The sequence below is a fragment of the Patella vulgata genome, chromosome 9 (genome assembly GCF_932274485.2).
Source record: "Patella vulgata chromosome 9, xgPatVulg1.2, whole genome shotgun sequence".
Taxonomy (NCBI): domain Eukaryota; kingdom Metazoa; phylum Mollusca; class Gastropoda; family Patellidae; genus Patella; species Patella vulgata.
In genome coordinates, this window is record NC_065887.2 from 369,090 (window position 1) to 386,262 (window position 17,173).

At 34.8% G+C, this 17,173-nt stretch overlaps 1 protein-coding gene across 1 annotated transcript in view; it reads right to left on the bottom strand.

Moving 5' to 3' along the window:
* Positions 1 to 682: 682 nt before the first annotated feature.
* Positions 683 to 17,173, bottom strand: part of LOC126832449 (disco-interacting protein 2 homolog C) — a 63,080-nt gene continuing 46,589 nt past the window's right edge. The window contains exons 8-22 of the mRNA XM_056103372.1: positions 16,869 to 16,929; positions 16,380 to 16,453; positions 15,474 to 15,597; positions 12,853 to 12,944; positions 12,535 to 12,669; positions 6,954 to 7,077; positions 6,356 to 6,459; positions 5,656 to 5,823; positions 4,900 to 4,993; positions 4,089 to 4,208; positions 3,431 to 3,545; positions 2,782 to 2,921; positions 1,799 to 1,935; positions 1,589 to 1,669; positions 683 to 814 (exon numbers count right to left, since the gene is read on the bottom strand). Coding sequence (XP_055959347.1) covers positions 683 to 814; positions 1,589 to 1,669; positions 1,799 to 1,935; positions 2,782 to 2,921; positions 3,431 to 3,545; positions 4,089 to 4,208; positions 4,900 to 4,993; positions 5,656 to 5,823; positions 6,356 to 6,459; positions 6,954 to 7,077; positions 12,535 to 12,669; positions 12,853 to 12,944; positions 15,474 to 15,597; positions 16,380 to 16,453; positions 16,869 to 16,929 — 1,701 coding nt within the window. The remainder of the gene's footprint in view (positions 815 to 1,588; positions 1,670 to 1,798; positions 1,936 to 2,781; positions 2,922 to 3,430; positions 3,546 to 4,088; positions 4,209 to 4,899; positions 4,994 to 5,655; positions 5,824 to 6,355; positions 6,460 to 6,953; positions 7,078 to 12,534; positions 12,670 to 12,852; positions 12,945 to 15,473; positions 15,598 to 16,379; positions 16,454 to 16,868; positions 16,930 to 17,173) is intronic.

Genomic DNA, 17,173 nt, shown 5'->3' on the forward strand with positions numbered 1-17,173 from the left:
TACACACAAAAAACATCTTTTAATACATTCATAGAAAATACAGCTATCCTACAAAATACACACAAAAAACATCTTTTAATACACTGATAGAAAATACAGCTATCCTACAAAATACACACAAAAAACATCTTTTAATACATTCATAGAAAATACAGCTATCCTACAAAATACACACAAAAAACATCCTTTAATACATTCATAGAAAATACAGCTATCCTACAAAATACACACAAAAAACATCCTTTAATACATTCATAGAAAATACAGCTATCCTACAAAATACACACAAAAAACATCCTTTAATACATTCATAGAAAATACAGCTATCCTACAAAATACACACAAAAAACATCTTTTAATACATTCATAGTAAATACAGAGAGTGAAGTGGGTTAGACGTCCACTCGACACAAAGTAGGTTATTTTGGGACTAACATATGGTTTAATTTTATTTCATTAAATTGATTATGCATGTATGCGTAGGGGTCTTTAGCAGTGGATAAAACCGGAGGACCCAGAGAAAACCCACGAGGTTGGACAGGCGACCCTTCTCTTTGTCACATACAAGCAGGGAATCGAAACCACGTCACTTAACTCAATGACAGACCGAATAATGCCAAGCGGACGTGTTAACCATTCTCCCTCTGAGTATGGATAGATTTAAACAAATGGTCTAGAATGCTTACCTTCCTCTATATATAAATTTCATTGGTTCCACAGCCAAAACAGTTGCAATGATGTCATCAGTATTATGACGTCGGGTTCCTATTTGCATTAACCCTTCCTTACTACCACACACAAACACTAAACCTCCCTGAAAATATACAAAATATTACAACTACATACAAACACTAAACCTTCTTGAACAAGCCCACAGTGAGGCTGATGTCCCCCGCCGAAATCCCAAAATAAATAGGTGACACATATTAATTAATCGCACATTTATTTTTTTCAAAAGTATCGAGCAACAAACTATACACTAAGTTTCATCACTCTCTATCAGATAGAATCAAGATTATCTTGTCCCAAAGCATCGACCAATGAAATTGATTAGCTCTGCTTAGCTTCAGCTCGCAATGTTAATTATTGAATTCAGTCAAGACATTCACCTAATGAACATCTACATCAAGTTTGAACATTCTACCTCAATTAAAAGAGTTGTTATTTTCCAAAGTCTTGACCAATCAAATTGCTTATCGCTCCTTCAACTAAGCAGAAAATTCTCACCATTAAACTTAGTCAAGGTAAATGAATGCCTACACCTAGTATGAACATTCTACCTCAATTAGAAGGAGAGTTATTGTGTTCCAAAGTCTCGACCAATTAAATTGCATATTGCTCTGCTTACCCTGAGCAGAAAATGCTCATTATCGAACTTAGTCAATGTATTGATGTAATGAAACTATACACCAAGTTTCATCACTCTCACTTAATTAGGACTAAAGTTATCGTGTCGAAAGGCGGGGGACAAAAAAAAACATCATAAGGACTGAATGCGATAGTTACTTATTTTTAATTGAATTTGAATTCTGACTGCCAAAGGGATCTTTTACACTAAACGAAATGTAAATCTAAATGTATAACTTACCGGACCTAGGAAGCCAATCAAACCAGTTCTTACATAAAGATTATCACCGATTGGTCGACCATCTGCATGGAGAGGTTCCACCTGAAAAAAACAGAATAACAATCACAATATATTGGCAGATCATGTCGACATTAGTGAATTAAGTTTATTAAAAGTTATTCCTGAATTTAAATTATTCAGATGAACCTTACAACCAAGACTACTGCCTACCTGGAATGTAGCACTGGTAATACCCTGTAGTCCCCAATATCCAGACCCAGTGTAACCAGCACATACACATAATTCTCCTACTTCGTCTGTTTTACATAAGATTGGAGCACCGTCTAATTTTATTACCACCATCACAGCTACAAATACAAAATATATATGTCTATTACTTTAGCAACAATCTCATCTTAATCTCATCTAGAGCAAAAATCTCCTATAGAGCAACAATCTTATATAGCACATAGGGTTTAACGTCCACTCAACACCAACTAGGCCATTTGAGGATTAACATATGGTTCAATTTTTTTTTTTTTAGCAATGGGAGGAAACTGGAGAACCCAGAGAAAACCTATGAAATTGGACATGTACAAGCGGGGAATCGAAACCATGCCACTTTGACTCAGTGACAGACCTTATGATGCAACAAGCACACAACCCCTGTCCTGGCTTAGATTCAACCGGATTCTACCCAACACCTGAGGCTGACAGGTGTTGTAACAAGATTATCGAATTTATCTTTGTAAATATTGAACAGAATTGAATCATTTTAAGGCTGATATCTTTCAGAGATTCAACTTTTATAATATGGTAGTTTGCAAGGGATTTAAGATACCCAAATGGGAATAACTGACTTTAATGTAAATTAAATGAAATAGGGTTTAACGGCCTACTGTTCAGCTCTGACTGGGCTAATGAAGACGGGTATCTGTCATACAGTGTGCTACGAGGGAAATTTTGCCCTATCGCCTACTCTTATATCGAATTCCAACTGCCAGGGGATCTTTTACGTGCATGCCAATGGGTACACTGGACCTCCTATCAGAAGACTATACATTATTCTTTGCCAGTCCCTCCGTTCTGCACCACTGACAAGGGGAACTTTCTCAGGCAACGCAGGGACTGAACACGAGACCTTGAGGTTAGCGAGCCAATATCCTACTCACTGCGGCTCCTAACTTTAATGTATGTATAATAATTTATCTTACCTCCCGGCATCACCTGACCACAGTCTTGTAGAGTTAGAGATGTTAGACTGTTCTCACTATCAACTCTAACAACACCATAACTCAAACCCTGCATAGATAATATACCACGGCCAGTTGCACTAGAACTTGTCCTACCAGGTCTAAAACAATAAAAACATTAAAATATATAAATGAATATATTGAATGAATGTGAAATACACCAGATTAAATGATGCCTGGATTACAGTGTTAAACATTCACTAAAATAAGATACAATAATTCCAAGACTGCGACGAATAACCACTTCTTACTCTAGTTGTAGTAGTGAATGTAAGAATCCGTGGAACAGTGCAGGTCAGTGAGAATCTCACTGATACAGTGGGGGGGAAAAGGAGACAGTCCTTTTTAAAAAAATAATCCCAAAATATAATCTCCCAGCAACACAATTGACAAGACTGTTGTATGGAAGTAGAAGATTTTATTCTGGGACGCATTTCGGGCAGCAGCCCTTTTTCAACTGGCTATCCCAGAACATGTTTTGGGCAGCAGCCCTTTTTCAACTAAAACTCGTCCTGGTATAAAAACTTCTACTTTCGTACAACAGTCTTATCAATTGTGTTGCTGGGGGATTATATTTTGAAAGAACAAGATACAAGAAGATTGAACAAACCTTCTAACAGATACAGTTAAAGCTTCAGAAGAACTGGCACACGGACAAATAGACTCAGGTCGTAAACCTTTACTCTGGAAAGCACTTAGGAAGGAATCACATGATGTTAAAGACCCTGAAAAAAAACAAAAAAACATACATCGTTAAAAATAAACGTAAAACTTATTAACATTTTCTGGTTGTGCATCTTGACTCTTGTCAAGCATTAAGTGTGAGGGTGGGATTTATCAGCACTACATAAAAATATAGATAGCAGCTAGTTAACAGAACAGCCTCTATAGCTTCCACAAATGCAACTACTATTTCTAGCTTTCAGCCACTTTCGTCACTGGCAAGAAGATTCTGCCAAATTTAAACACATCTTAAAAGCAAAGTTAACTCCCTGTGATTTATTAATGAAAGAAGAGTTCGATCATCTTGTTTTTAAAGCAGAAATGGGGTTTAACATCCTACTCCAAGTGTCAATATCCAATGAGGGACATTTTGCCCGGTCAGCAACTGAATTCCAACTGTCAAGGGTTCTTTTATGTGTACACCTATTTGTACACATGGCAATTTGTACATTCACCAATTTGTACATACACCAATTTGTACACACGCCAATTTGTACACAGGACTCTTGTTTTCATTAAATGGTAAATTATAATTGTATACTTACAGGGATTAGCACCATCAGCTACTAATAATAATCGTAGTGATGTAAAATTAATATCTTTATGATCTTTCTGGGCTAATAAACCCCAATGCATGTCTCGAGATTTCACCACAGCTACTGACGCTAGAATTACATAAATCATACATTAATTATGATATTTCAAAAATAGATAATGCAAAATGAATATGTTGAAAATTTCATTCAAATTATTTTATTTTGAGCAAATTTATCAATGGTTGTAGTTTTGACAAGATGTTTGCATTGATTGTAACCACCGTACTGTTCATTCGAGTCTTAGCCTCACTTCTCCATATTTAAATTAAATCATTAATCTACTTAAAATCAGAGCCATCCAATGGCATTGATAGTTGATTATGGTCGTGTCATGTTAATAAATCTGTAATTAATAATTTATATAACATTTCAGACCCAAAGATTTAGCTGTTTAAGATTTGACAATGTTTGTATAGCCCTGTCTTGACACAAACTAGGTCATTTCGGGACTAATGTATGGTTTAATTTTATTTCAATAATTTGTTACACGTAGGGGTCTTTAGCAATGGGTTGAAACTGGAGGACCCGGAGAAAACCCACGAGGTTAGACAGGTGACCCTACTCCTTGTCAAGTACAACCGGGGAATCGAAACCACCCCAGTTGACTCAATGACAGACCTTATGATACAACGTGCACATGCTAACCATTCGGCCATCCAAGACCCCCTTTTTGTAAAGATATCTTGGTATAAATATAATTGGGACAGCAAGACAGAGCCTATTTTAATATTCCTCCCTGAAATAGTAAACTTTAATTTACCTTTATATTTTGTAACCATTTTCATCCAGGAAGCTGGATCGACTTTCATTAAGGAATAGGGAATAAATATCACATGCATACCATTAAAAACACTCTGTAATAAACATACATATATACATTTATATCATCATTTTGAGTTGGCATCAAAATACAGGTACTGAAATGAGATGGGACTTAACGTTTTAGTTGTGATTCATTGCTGACCCAAATCTCAACTAATAAAAAAAGAATATTCTTCAATTATTTAAAGGGGCATAAGGTAAGTTTAGATAAAGAGCTGACAGTTCTCACTATAATAAATAGATAATGAAAACACAATATGCTGAAAATTTCTGCCAAGTTACTCCACTCAGAACTGAGATATTAGTGATTCAATTTTAGGCTACCCTAGATCGTCGTTACTAACGTTGGCACGATAATAAACAATGTCTTGATTATCCATTTTTACGTTAAATCATCCATCACAAAATATCGCAAGGCTAACGATGGCATCGAGAGTAAATTGTGGTCTGGATTAGTTAATTAATAATTCAGATAAATTTCAGGCCTAATGAAAGACCTGCAACTGGCAGAATTACCTCTTGTATAATGTATGTTTAAACTATAAATATTTCAAGAAAAGCATTGTTCTCAGGTACTTTACCCATATGGCCCACAATTTATCTAGGAACCCTAACCTCAGCTAATGAAAAGGTAGCATGTTTAAAATATCAATCCCTAAAGATTATCAAGCAAATAGATAAAAATAAAACTTACACAAAGTATACCATGCCAGAGACCAACTTCTCTTTTAAAATCTAAAACACACACCATTACTTCTCCTTCTGTATAATTACAGCCAACGGTTAACGTCCGACAATGTGATAACATGGTATTTCTGGTTACCGTGACACCCACGGTACTGCCATCTTTATTTATAGTATACTGTAATAAATAAAACAATAAACAATACAGTTTACAATACCTGACTGGCAACGGTATGAATCTCACCTGACTGGCAACGGTATGAATCTCACCTGACTGGCAAGGGTATGAAGCTCACCTGACTGGCAAGGGTATGAAGCTCACCTCTATTCAAATATTAGTAATATGTTAACAAACCCTATAAAAGTGTGAGTTATTTGTTAAAAAAAACCTGATATAGTGTGAGTAATCTGTTAACAAATTCCTATATAAGTGTGAGTAATCTGTGAACTCACCTCACACTAGTGTGGGTAATATGTGAACTCACCTCACACAAGTGTGGGTGAAGTGTGTGTTATATGTTTACTCACTTCAATGCAAATATAAGTAAAATTTTGTGATATCTAGGGTGTCCACAAGCTAAAAATATGATTTTTCCCAACAATCAGGGGCCATAATTGTGACCTGTAGAGTGTCCACAAACAAATTGTGGATGGACAGACGTCCAGATATCCAGACAGACAGGGGCGATGACATGAAAATGTTTACTGACCTCTATATAAGCAGGTACATCATCTGATACACGAGATAATGCCTGCCAATCTTTTGGTGCTTTACTTAAATTTTCTGTAACAAACCAATTTAACTTCGGCCAACCTAAAAGAAAATCATTTAAAAATAATTACAATAAACAAATCAAATTGATAGTGGAACTGTTGTATTTCTCGTTACAACAAGAAATAATTTGTTTGTCAGCCCCTCATGATTATTCGTAACAACCAGAAACTGAAAGTGGCAACCATATTTAAAGGTAGCAAACTCAATTTGAATACAGGGAACTCAATTTGAATACAGGGAACCCAATTTGTACATAGCAAACTCAATTTAAATATGGGGAACCCAAATTTTTCATTCCATCCAAATAACAAGACACAATCGAAATTGTTTCATCGACATTTTGGTAATTGAACTGGAATATACAGATCAGGATTCTATGGAATCCAATTACTGCTTATTACTGAACGACGTCTGGACATTGCTTGATAAGGACACAATCTGTGTGTCAACTGCTCAGACATAGCTAAGTTTAAAATAATCTCAAATGTCCTTTTCTGGACAACAACATCAAGATTTGTAAAATTTTTAATTACCTTTAAAAACTAGAACTTCTCCACTGTTGGATTTTGGTAAACCCTTAAAACATGCTTCGGAGGTCAACGCCCAGTTGACGCTTAAACTTCCTAATAAAAACCCTACTCCCTGACCTCCAGCATCCTAAAATAAAAACAAGGTCAAAGGTTACTTTATGCTTATTTAAAACCCATACTGGTCCTTCATAGATTGATTAAACAGCGGGCTTGTTTGTGTTATGGCAGACGTTAAAAGCTTTAGAAATTATAGAAATAAGCAAAATAAAAAAAATAAAAAAACAAAAAATTCACAAAAACGGACAAAAGAATTTTACAATTGAGACATCTTCACACCGTCAAGAGAATAAAGTATTCTACTGTGTAATCACCCTTGACTATTATCACTACAACTTGTATATCATGTAGAGGTCATTATTACTAGTACAAAGTTCCATGTTTTACACTACAACTTGGATATCGTTTAGTTGTACAAAGTTCCATGTATGACACTAGAACACGGATAATGTTTAGTTGTACAAAGTTCCATGTATGACACTAGAACACGGATAATGTTTAGTTGTACAAAGTTCCATGTATGACACTAGAACACAGATAATGTTTAGTTGTACAAAGTTCCATGTATTAAACTACAACATGGATATTGGGTAGTCACGCTGTTTTATCAGGATTTTCTGTATTCAATGTTTAGTTTCAAACCATTGTTGGCTAATTGTTCAAATTCGTGGAGAATCATCAAAAAATATTGGGCTCCTGCTGTTGCATAGTTTAAAATAGTCCGTCTAGATTAGATAATGAGTGTTCTGTTTACAATTGTAAAATACCAGAGTGTATAGTATAGTCCTGTTCAACATCATGATGTGTAGTGTATAGTCCTGTATAACAAGGACTGTCACAGTCTACAAGTAATTCTGTTATTTTTATTAATCTTCTTACTGAGCATTCTAACAATATGGGATTTAACGTCCACTCGACACAAACTAGGTCATTTTGGGACTAACAAATGGTTCAACTTTATTTCAATAAATCGCTTGCGCGTATGGGTCAATAGCAGTGGGAGGAAACCGGAAGACCCAGAGAAAACCCACAAGGTTGGACAGGCGACCTGCTCCTTGTCACATACAAGAGGGAGAATGGAAACCACGCCAGTTGACTCAATGACAGACTTTATGATATAACACACACGCGCTAACCATTGCAGCCATCGGTGAATACATGTAGATGATAATATCACTTGACGGTTGTGAAGATGTTGTAACGGAAGAAAATATCTTGAAATTAAAAATTAGTAATGAACAGAAATTAAAAATCAATGATGAGTTAAAACTAAAAAATTAATGTTAACGGAATAAAATGAAAGTTAATTATATCAAAATAAATATGATGAGTATGATGAATTAATGGAGAAGACAGTGAAAGAATTTATAACCAAGAGTTGTATCCTCTGAAAATTGCAGTCCAATTACTTCATTCTGATCCAAGATATGAGCTTCTGAATATTAACTAAAGTCAGTAAGATAAAAAACAAAGTCTTGATTATCCATTTTTACGTTTAATTATTTTTCAAAAAATGTATTCCAATCCGTTCAATATCGCAGACTAGCGTCGACATCGAGAGTTGATTATGGTCTGGATAAGTTAATTAATGTCTAATTAATAGTTTATATAACATTTCAAGCATAAAGAAAGACCTGCAATAGACAGATTTAGCTCTTGCATAATGTATGTTTAAGATAAGGTTTCTAACTTTTAAAAGTGTGTTCTATCTTCTCCCACTCCCCCTCCCCCCCCCACCTGAGTAATTTAAATGACCACCCCTTGGAGAGACCATGGACTAGGACCATTAATAGTTTAGCAAGACGGATGGACCAGTTGGCCAATGTGTTAAATTCTTTCACTGACAGAAATGGGGGGTACAATAAATGAAATAATATCAAATCAAATAAAACCAATGATAGAAGATGTAAAAACAGAAAACTAGGACAAAACAAACTAAATAAATACAGTTGATGTAAAACGTCCGACACTGATCCCCAACCAAGTGAGTGAAAGTAATGTTGCCAATGTTAATCATACATTTTTGGGACGACATCAAGAATTAACCAGCGTGATGTTGCGTACAGGTTTGTTCTTTGTCACACCTGGGCTCTGTTTCTCGAAATCTTAACTAAAGATAAAATCCAAATTTTAGTAGATACTTCAATTTTGATTGGCTAAGCACTAAAATCAATTTAATATTATCCAATCAAATTACTAAAATTTGGATTTTATCTTAGTTAAAATTTCTTGAAACAGGCCCCAGATTGTGACTTGAACCTGAACGACTACACAATCTTTGTTTGTCATCCTCGTATACATAGCCTTATAAGTGAAAGCAGCATTTGTAACATCCCAATAAGTAACAGACCATAGTTACAAGTCAAGATGATTTTCACAAAAAAGAGAGATTTATCATTGGAAATTTTACACCAACGGATTAAAAAAAATAATAAAAATAAAATAGCAAGATAAATAAGGCAAGTAGCAAAAATAATGCATAATACAGGGATATAAATAAAACATAACAGATGTTAGTATGGGTATCGTTGGTAACCATTTCTATCACCATATATTGATAATTACACCTGTTCCTACATAGATGCTAAATCACTACGTATACTTTTCCTTGCAAAATGGGGGGTTGGATGGCCAAGTGGTGAGCACGTACGCGCTGTATCATAAGTTCCGTCATTGAGTCAACTGGCATGGTTTCGATTCCCCGGGTTGTACGTGACAAGGAAAAGGGTCACCTGTCCAACCTTGTGGGTTTTGTCTAGGTCCCTCGGTTTCCTTCCACTGCTAAAGACCCCTATGCACAAGCGAATTATTGAAATAAAATTGAACAATGAGTTAGTCCCGAAATGACCTATCCTTATTTAAACTATTTATTAGGGCTACAGGTGCCCTAGAATATTTTGAGTCAGCTAAGAATTAACTCTAATTCAATTTACACTAATACACTAGCCGTATTATCTTTTCCTCATTTTATAAATATTCCAATTTTCTTAATTTTATTTTTTTGGGTTATTGACAAAACTATTTTCTCCTGTTTCTAAATGTAATTAATATTTAAATATAGCTTTTTCTCCTAACTTATACAGTAATTCTATTTCTAAATCCAGTTTAATGAATAATAATATAATTCTGTTTCTAAATCAAGTTAATATTTTACAGTGAATAGTTTTTGCTTTGAAATTATACAGCAACTATTTTTCTAAATCTAATTCATATTTTTAATGAATAGTTTTTTTCTCCCAAATCCATTTCTAAATCTGGTTAATAATTTTTAATGAATAATATTTTCTCCTAGTTTAAATCCATTCAATATTTTTTAATGATTTTTTTCTCCTCGTCTAATTCTGGTTAATTTTTTAAATCACACAGGGTTGTTTTTCTGATCACCTTTTTGTTGACTAACACCAAATCTATTGAGGGTAAATTTATATTAGAAAAGATAAAATCAATCTAGAATCTCAAGAATGCGACCTAATTTTATAAATAACATTTTGTATTGACATCTAACAAATTGAAGAATTGATGGCCATTATGTAACATATTTTTTTTGACAATTAATCAATTTTGTCCTCCAAGACCATGCCCATTCTGGGCAATTACCGGTAAAATTCACGATTTTTATTATATTTTTTTGACAAATGTGTGGAACGTTTTCAATAATTACATGTTCTGTCAATATCCACAAATATCAAAAAAAATTCAAAATTTGCACGCAATGTTTCAAAGATCATGTGTTTAAAACAAATGAAATGAAATGGAAAATCCACATGTACTTTCTCAGCCAAGTTATTGGACTCTAACACTCATTTTAAACTGTAGTGAGATGAAAGTAGGTCATTTCGGAACTAACACATTGACCCGAAGAAAACCAATGAGTTTGGACAGGCGACCCTACTCCTTATCACGTACAAGCAGGGAGTCGAAGCCACAGCAATTAACCCAATGACAAAATGAAATTAAAATAAATGAAACAGGGTTTAACGTCCTACTGGACTCAATAACAGACCCTATGATCTAACATGTACGCGTTAAACCATTCCCCCGACCCCGACCACCCACACACCCGTGTGGCAAGATGATTGTAATATATGTAGTACATCACATAATATATTTTATTAGTATATTTCTACTAAAGATATATCATTATAAAAATTTCTTTAGGAAAGATAATAAAGCAAAGCCTACATGCCCCAAATATATGCAATCATAAAACTCTCTAATTCAGTATAAATTCAATAACTATTGAACGTTCTTTAATGATGCACACTATGCATCTAGCTGACTTCAGCAATTTGATTATAATAATCTTATCATATGCTTTCTATTCTACAACAACAAAAACCTGCTCACAAAAAAATCGGAAGGATAAATTATATCTTGGACAGGAAAGTAAAACTGAAATTATAACTCAATTACTCTGATGTAAGAATCTATGACATTGATAATTTAGAGGTGAAGGAGAATGTTTATTGAAGAAAATAGGGAAATGAAATGAAATGGGGTTTAACGTCCTACAGTTCTGCTCCAACTGGGCTAAGGAAGAAGGGCATATGCCGTGTAGTGAACTATGAGGTTGAGCGTCCTACAGTTCTGCTCCAACTGGGCGAAGGAAGAAGGCCTTATGTCACACAGTGTGCGATGAGCAGCACTATGACCTACTCTTATTTTGAGTTCAAAATTTCAAGAGTTCTGTTATGTGCATGCAAATGTGTACACGGAACCTTAGTTTTTGGTCCCATACGAAAGACTAGATACTCTTGTTTGGCTGGCCCTCATCTTAATCCTTGTCACATATAACTGAGTTATAGGTTTAGCTGCTTGTTTACAACATATGCGTTTAAATAACGTGTTGTATTATATTAAAGTTACAATGGGTTTAAATTCTGATTGTGAACAGTTACAGAAACAACAATGTATTCATTCAAATAACGTCTTGTATTATATATTTAAAGTAACAATGGGTGTGGGTAAATTAGGCTTGGAAACAACGGTTTTAGTTGTACCTAACAAAATCAAAATGTCCGACACTAATGCACTAGTATCTGACATGTATTATAAAACACAACATAAGGTATATATAGATATAACTACTTCTCTGTGATTAAATAACCAGGTTTCCTAACACTTGACAACAAGACCTGTACGTTTTACAAAACATCGTTATTAAATAATAGAGAAGTAGTTATATCTATATATACCTTGTGTTGTGTGTTGTTATGAATAGAGAACTAGTTATATCTATATATACCTTGTGTTGTGTTTTGTTATGAATAGTTAACCGTGCATCTAGATGTCATTTAAAGAATTAAAAATATCAATAAAAACACGGAACGACAGACGAATTTGTGCTGGACAAAGTGTCAGGCGCTGTAGGGGTTGTGCCTGATAATGTCTATGACAGGTGCCTGACAATTTCTATGACAGGCGCCGTAGGGATTATGCCTGTTAATGTCTATGACAGGTGTGTTTAATTGTAATTGTGAACAGGTTTTTTAACGAACTACGACAACAAATAAACTATGTTAGTTACATTCTGTACAATACGTTGATATACCCTCTTCGTTAACGGAACTTCTACCGGTACTGGTACCACTCCTGCTGTTATACAGCCATAAAACGCACAGATATATGATATAGGGTCGTTGTTAGGGTAAACTAATGCTACCTGAAACACACAGAGAGATGATAGTCATATTAAATCTTAGTGTTCACATTAAAGAAATAAAATGGAGTTTAATGTCCTACTGTTCTGCTCCGACTGGGCTAATAAAGACTGGCATATGCCATACAGTGTTCAATGAGGGAAAATCAGATTCAACATTCTTGTAAAAATGAATTAATAACTTACTCTATCTCCTTGTTTGACACCAATACCTTCCTTCTGTCCGACTTTATTCAATAAATTATACGCTATTTTATGACTTCTATTCAATAATTTACCTGTAATAGAAAAAAATGTTTAAACATAGGGATCAAGAGGGAGGGAGAGAATGGGGTTTAACATCCACTTTGCACAAACTAACAAGATGAACATGGTTCTATTTTGTTTCTATATTTCACATACGCTCAGGGGTCTTTTGTAAAGGACACAATGAAAACCCAGGAGTTTTGACAGCCGAAGCTACTCCTTGTCACGTACAAGCTTAGGATCACAACCACGCCACTTGATTCAATGACAGACCTTATGATCTAAACTGCACACAACCATCCAATCACCATGGTTGATATTTGGTATTGTATATTCTTGGATGTGTGTTTGTCCCAGAAATAAATATCACAAGATGATATGAGAGTGAGAAATAGGGTTTAACACAAACTAGATCATTTCGGTAGGGGTCTTTAGCAGTGGGAGGGAACCTGAGGGTAGGGTAGGCGACCCTACACATCGTCATGTGCTAGTGTGTGATTGAGAACTACACGACTTTAATTAATGGCAGATCTAATAATCTAAACCACACAGATTGGTCTACTCAACCACCTGACCTTGCTAGAAGAACACAGATAAAAAAAATTAGGGAAAGTGCTGTACAAACGATTTTTAATAATAGTTAAAATTATTAAAAAGATTTCACAACTAGGTAGAAATGTTACATTCCTATTGCACAAAACATTAATTTTTTAAAATTTAATCCGACATTATTACAAAAAGCATACTTATTTATACTTCGAAAAATATCTCAACAGATGTAACTTTAAAAATAAAATTTAAAATGAATTTTTAACATACAGGTATATTTAATAAGTTACAATTTATTGACATGTCATAGTAATGTATCTGTATCCATGTTGTCACATGGTTAAATATCTTGACAAATCCATCTTTATCATATATTACAGGCATATTCATTTAAATATAAACGAAAGTGGTTGACATCTTGTAACTTGACAGGGTTTTTTATTTCCCAACCCAGTTCACCAAAATATATTCAGACAAATAAATATAATGAGATAAAATCGTGTTTTCTGTACCAAACGGATGAATGAAGATGGACATATTTTATGCTGTGTGCTATGAGAGAAATTTTGCCAGGGCAGTGGTGCTATATATTTTAAACTGTCGGTATAAATGGGACTTCCATTTGAACAACTAAATGTTTTTTCTTGCCAGACCCTCCTGCACCATTGAAAAATGAAGTGAAATGAAATGGGGTTTAACATCCTACTGTTCTGCTCCGAACTGGGCTAATGAGGATGGGCATACACGTATACAGTGTGCTATGAGTGAAATTTTGCTCGGGTACCAGCACTCTTATATCGAATTCCAATTGCCAAGGGATCTTTAACGTGCATGCTAATGTATATACAAGACCTTGGTTTTTCGTCTCACCGCCACTGACAAGGGGAAACCACGTCAGAAAATCCAGATGAACTTTCTCGGCCAATGGAGGGATCGAACACACGACTTCCAGGCTAGCGAGCCAGTGTCTTACCCACCATGGCTCCCTTCACCACTGACAAGGACAATTCAGGCTAAAAAAAAACTTCACAGAACTTTCTTCGACAACACCGGGTTCAATACTCACTGAGTTACCATGGCTACCCTCAGAGAAATATATTAAATAAAATAAGAACCACAAAGAAAATAATCCAACATAAAGCCTGGGTGTATGAATATAATGACCTTGACCTTCTTTACACCATGGGACCAATATTAACCAATCAAACTTACCATAATCGATGACTTTCTTTGTAACACGAGGATCTATACTGACATAGTGATATCTATGTAGTCATAGCAACAATTAAATATATCCCAACAAAAGGCGTGTATGATCTGATCGACTCTTCTAACGGTTATTTTATGGATCAAACAATGGAATTGGAATAAAATTTGTCTTAACGCATAAAATTGGGATGAAATTTATAGATTACGTGAAGTCTGATTAAAACCAGATATTTTTCAATTGATAAGACACTTTTTAAAACAAACATTCAAGTGTGAGGAAGAGAGAGTGAGAAATGGGGCTCAATTTTATATCAATAATTCGTTGGAGCGTAGGGGTCTTTAGCAGTGGGAGGAAACCGGAGGACCCGTAGAAAACCCATGAGGTTGGACAGGCAGCCTACTCCTTGTCACGTACAACCCGGAAATAGAAACCATGCCAGTTGACTCAATGACAGACCTTATGATACAGCGCTAACCATTTGGCCATCCAAACCCCACCCCCCTCAATTGTGAGGGAGACGATGTTTAAAGTCCCATATTTTTGCACCAAATAGGCTAATATAGCCTTGGGGGGAGAGACACAGAGAGAAATGTTGGTTTTTTTTTTTTCAATAATTCGCTTGCAGTGGAAGAAACCTAAAGGGCCCGGCACTTGACACTACTCCCTTTGCAAATACAAGCTTGAGATTGTAACTAGGCAACTTTATAGACATTATATATTACCATAAGTTAAATTATTAATATTAATAGAAATATGTCTTACCGTAAAATAAATTATTAATATTAATGGAAATATGTCTTACCATAAGTTAAATTAAGTGAAGGTTTTCCGTTTTGATCAAGTACTGTTATGGCATTGGCTTTATATGTAGATGATCCATATCTCTGTAACGCTGCTTCTAAATTACGCGGTAATCCTGATGGTATCTGCAATAAAATAAACCAATGAAATGAAATGGGGTTTAACATCCTACTATTCTGCTCCTACTGGGCTAATGAAGACGGGCATACGTCATACAGTGTGCTATGAGGGAAATTTTGCCCTGGCAGCGACACTACGGCCTACTCTTATACAGGATTCCAACTGTCAAAGGTTCTTTTACGTGCACGCCAATGGGTACACAGGACATTAGTTTTTATCCCATCCCAACGACTAGACACCAGGCCCTTCGTTCTGCATCACTGACACGTAGAAATCTCCTGGTTAGTGAGGCAGGGCCTTACTCACTGAGTCACTGTGGCTCGCACACACGTAATATAACGGGATAGAGAAAGATATGGGGTCATTTCGGGAATAAAATATATTTTATTTTTTATTTATTAGCAGTGGGAGAAAACCAAATTTCCGCAACCACTGGCAAATTTGGCATACAATTTATTTCTTTATTAGCAGTGGGAGGAAACTGGATAACACTGAGAAAACCCACAGACCTTATCCTGTAACGCACACACATTAACCATTCGGCCACCCAACCCCCCTAATTCCTTATAAAGATCTCTCTAATTACTTTTGTAGTAGTAGTGTAGGGTTTAATGTCTCCTTCCACCTAGGGTGATACTGCAAGAGGAGTCAGTTGCATGCAAGAGGTTCGTCCTACTAACGTAAACATCTGGTTGGGAACCCACACTTCACGTGAGAAAAACTCGTCAGGGAAACGCTACATGGAAAGCAAGCCTTGAAGCAATAGTAACATTAAACAAAAACAAACCACAAGTTGTTCTCCTGCTACTGGTGTTAATTCACTACCTTCTGGTTTCGGTGCATTTGGATCGGTGGAAGGCACTGAAACACCAAATATAATTACCATGCAACTATGTATTAACTTATGTTAAATTAATTCACCATGTAAAACATATTAATTAATGTAAAATATATTCAAAATATTAAACATATATTTAACTTACTAGTATTCAAAATGTTAAATATATTTAAAATATTTTTCCCAAATTTAAAATATACAAAACATATTCAATATATTTGCAATATAAAATATATTGAAATGGTCAAGTTACAAAATAGTTGCTAAGTAAAATATATTCAAATATCATTTCAATACAAAATATATTGAATTTATTCGAATATGAAATACATTCACAATATCAAATATCAGTATATTTGCAATACAATATAAATTATACACAAATTATCCATGAGGTAAAATAAGTTACAATTTATTGTATCATGTATAGTAACTTACTTTCTAGCGTGGCATCTTCTTCATCTACAAAATATTCTTTTAATGGCCGTCTTTTCGGTCTCTGTAAAAAAAACAAGTTCAACTTATTATTAGTAATCACTAGTGATTTAAAATATAATCTAGACATTAATTCATATTAAAAGCTTAAAATCAACTCTCCAGACCATTGGATGGTCGATACTTAAATGGATTGGAACACCCGCAAGATTTAAACATTTAACAATAAAATAGATTATCCCTCAGAATAAAGTAATTTGAATGGAATTTTTGATATGTTCATTATTCATTGTCTGTTTCTTAAACTA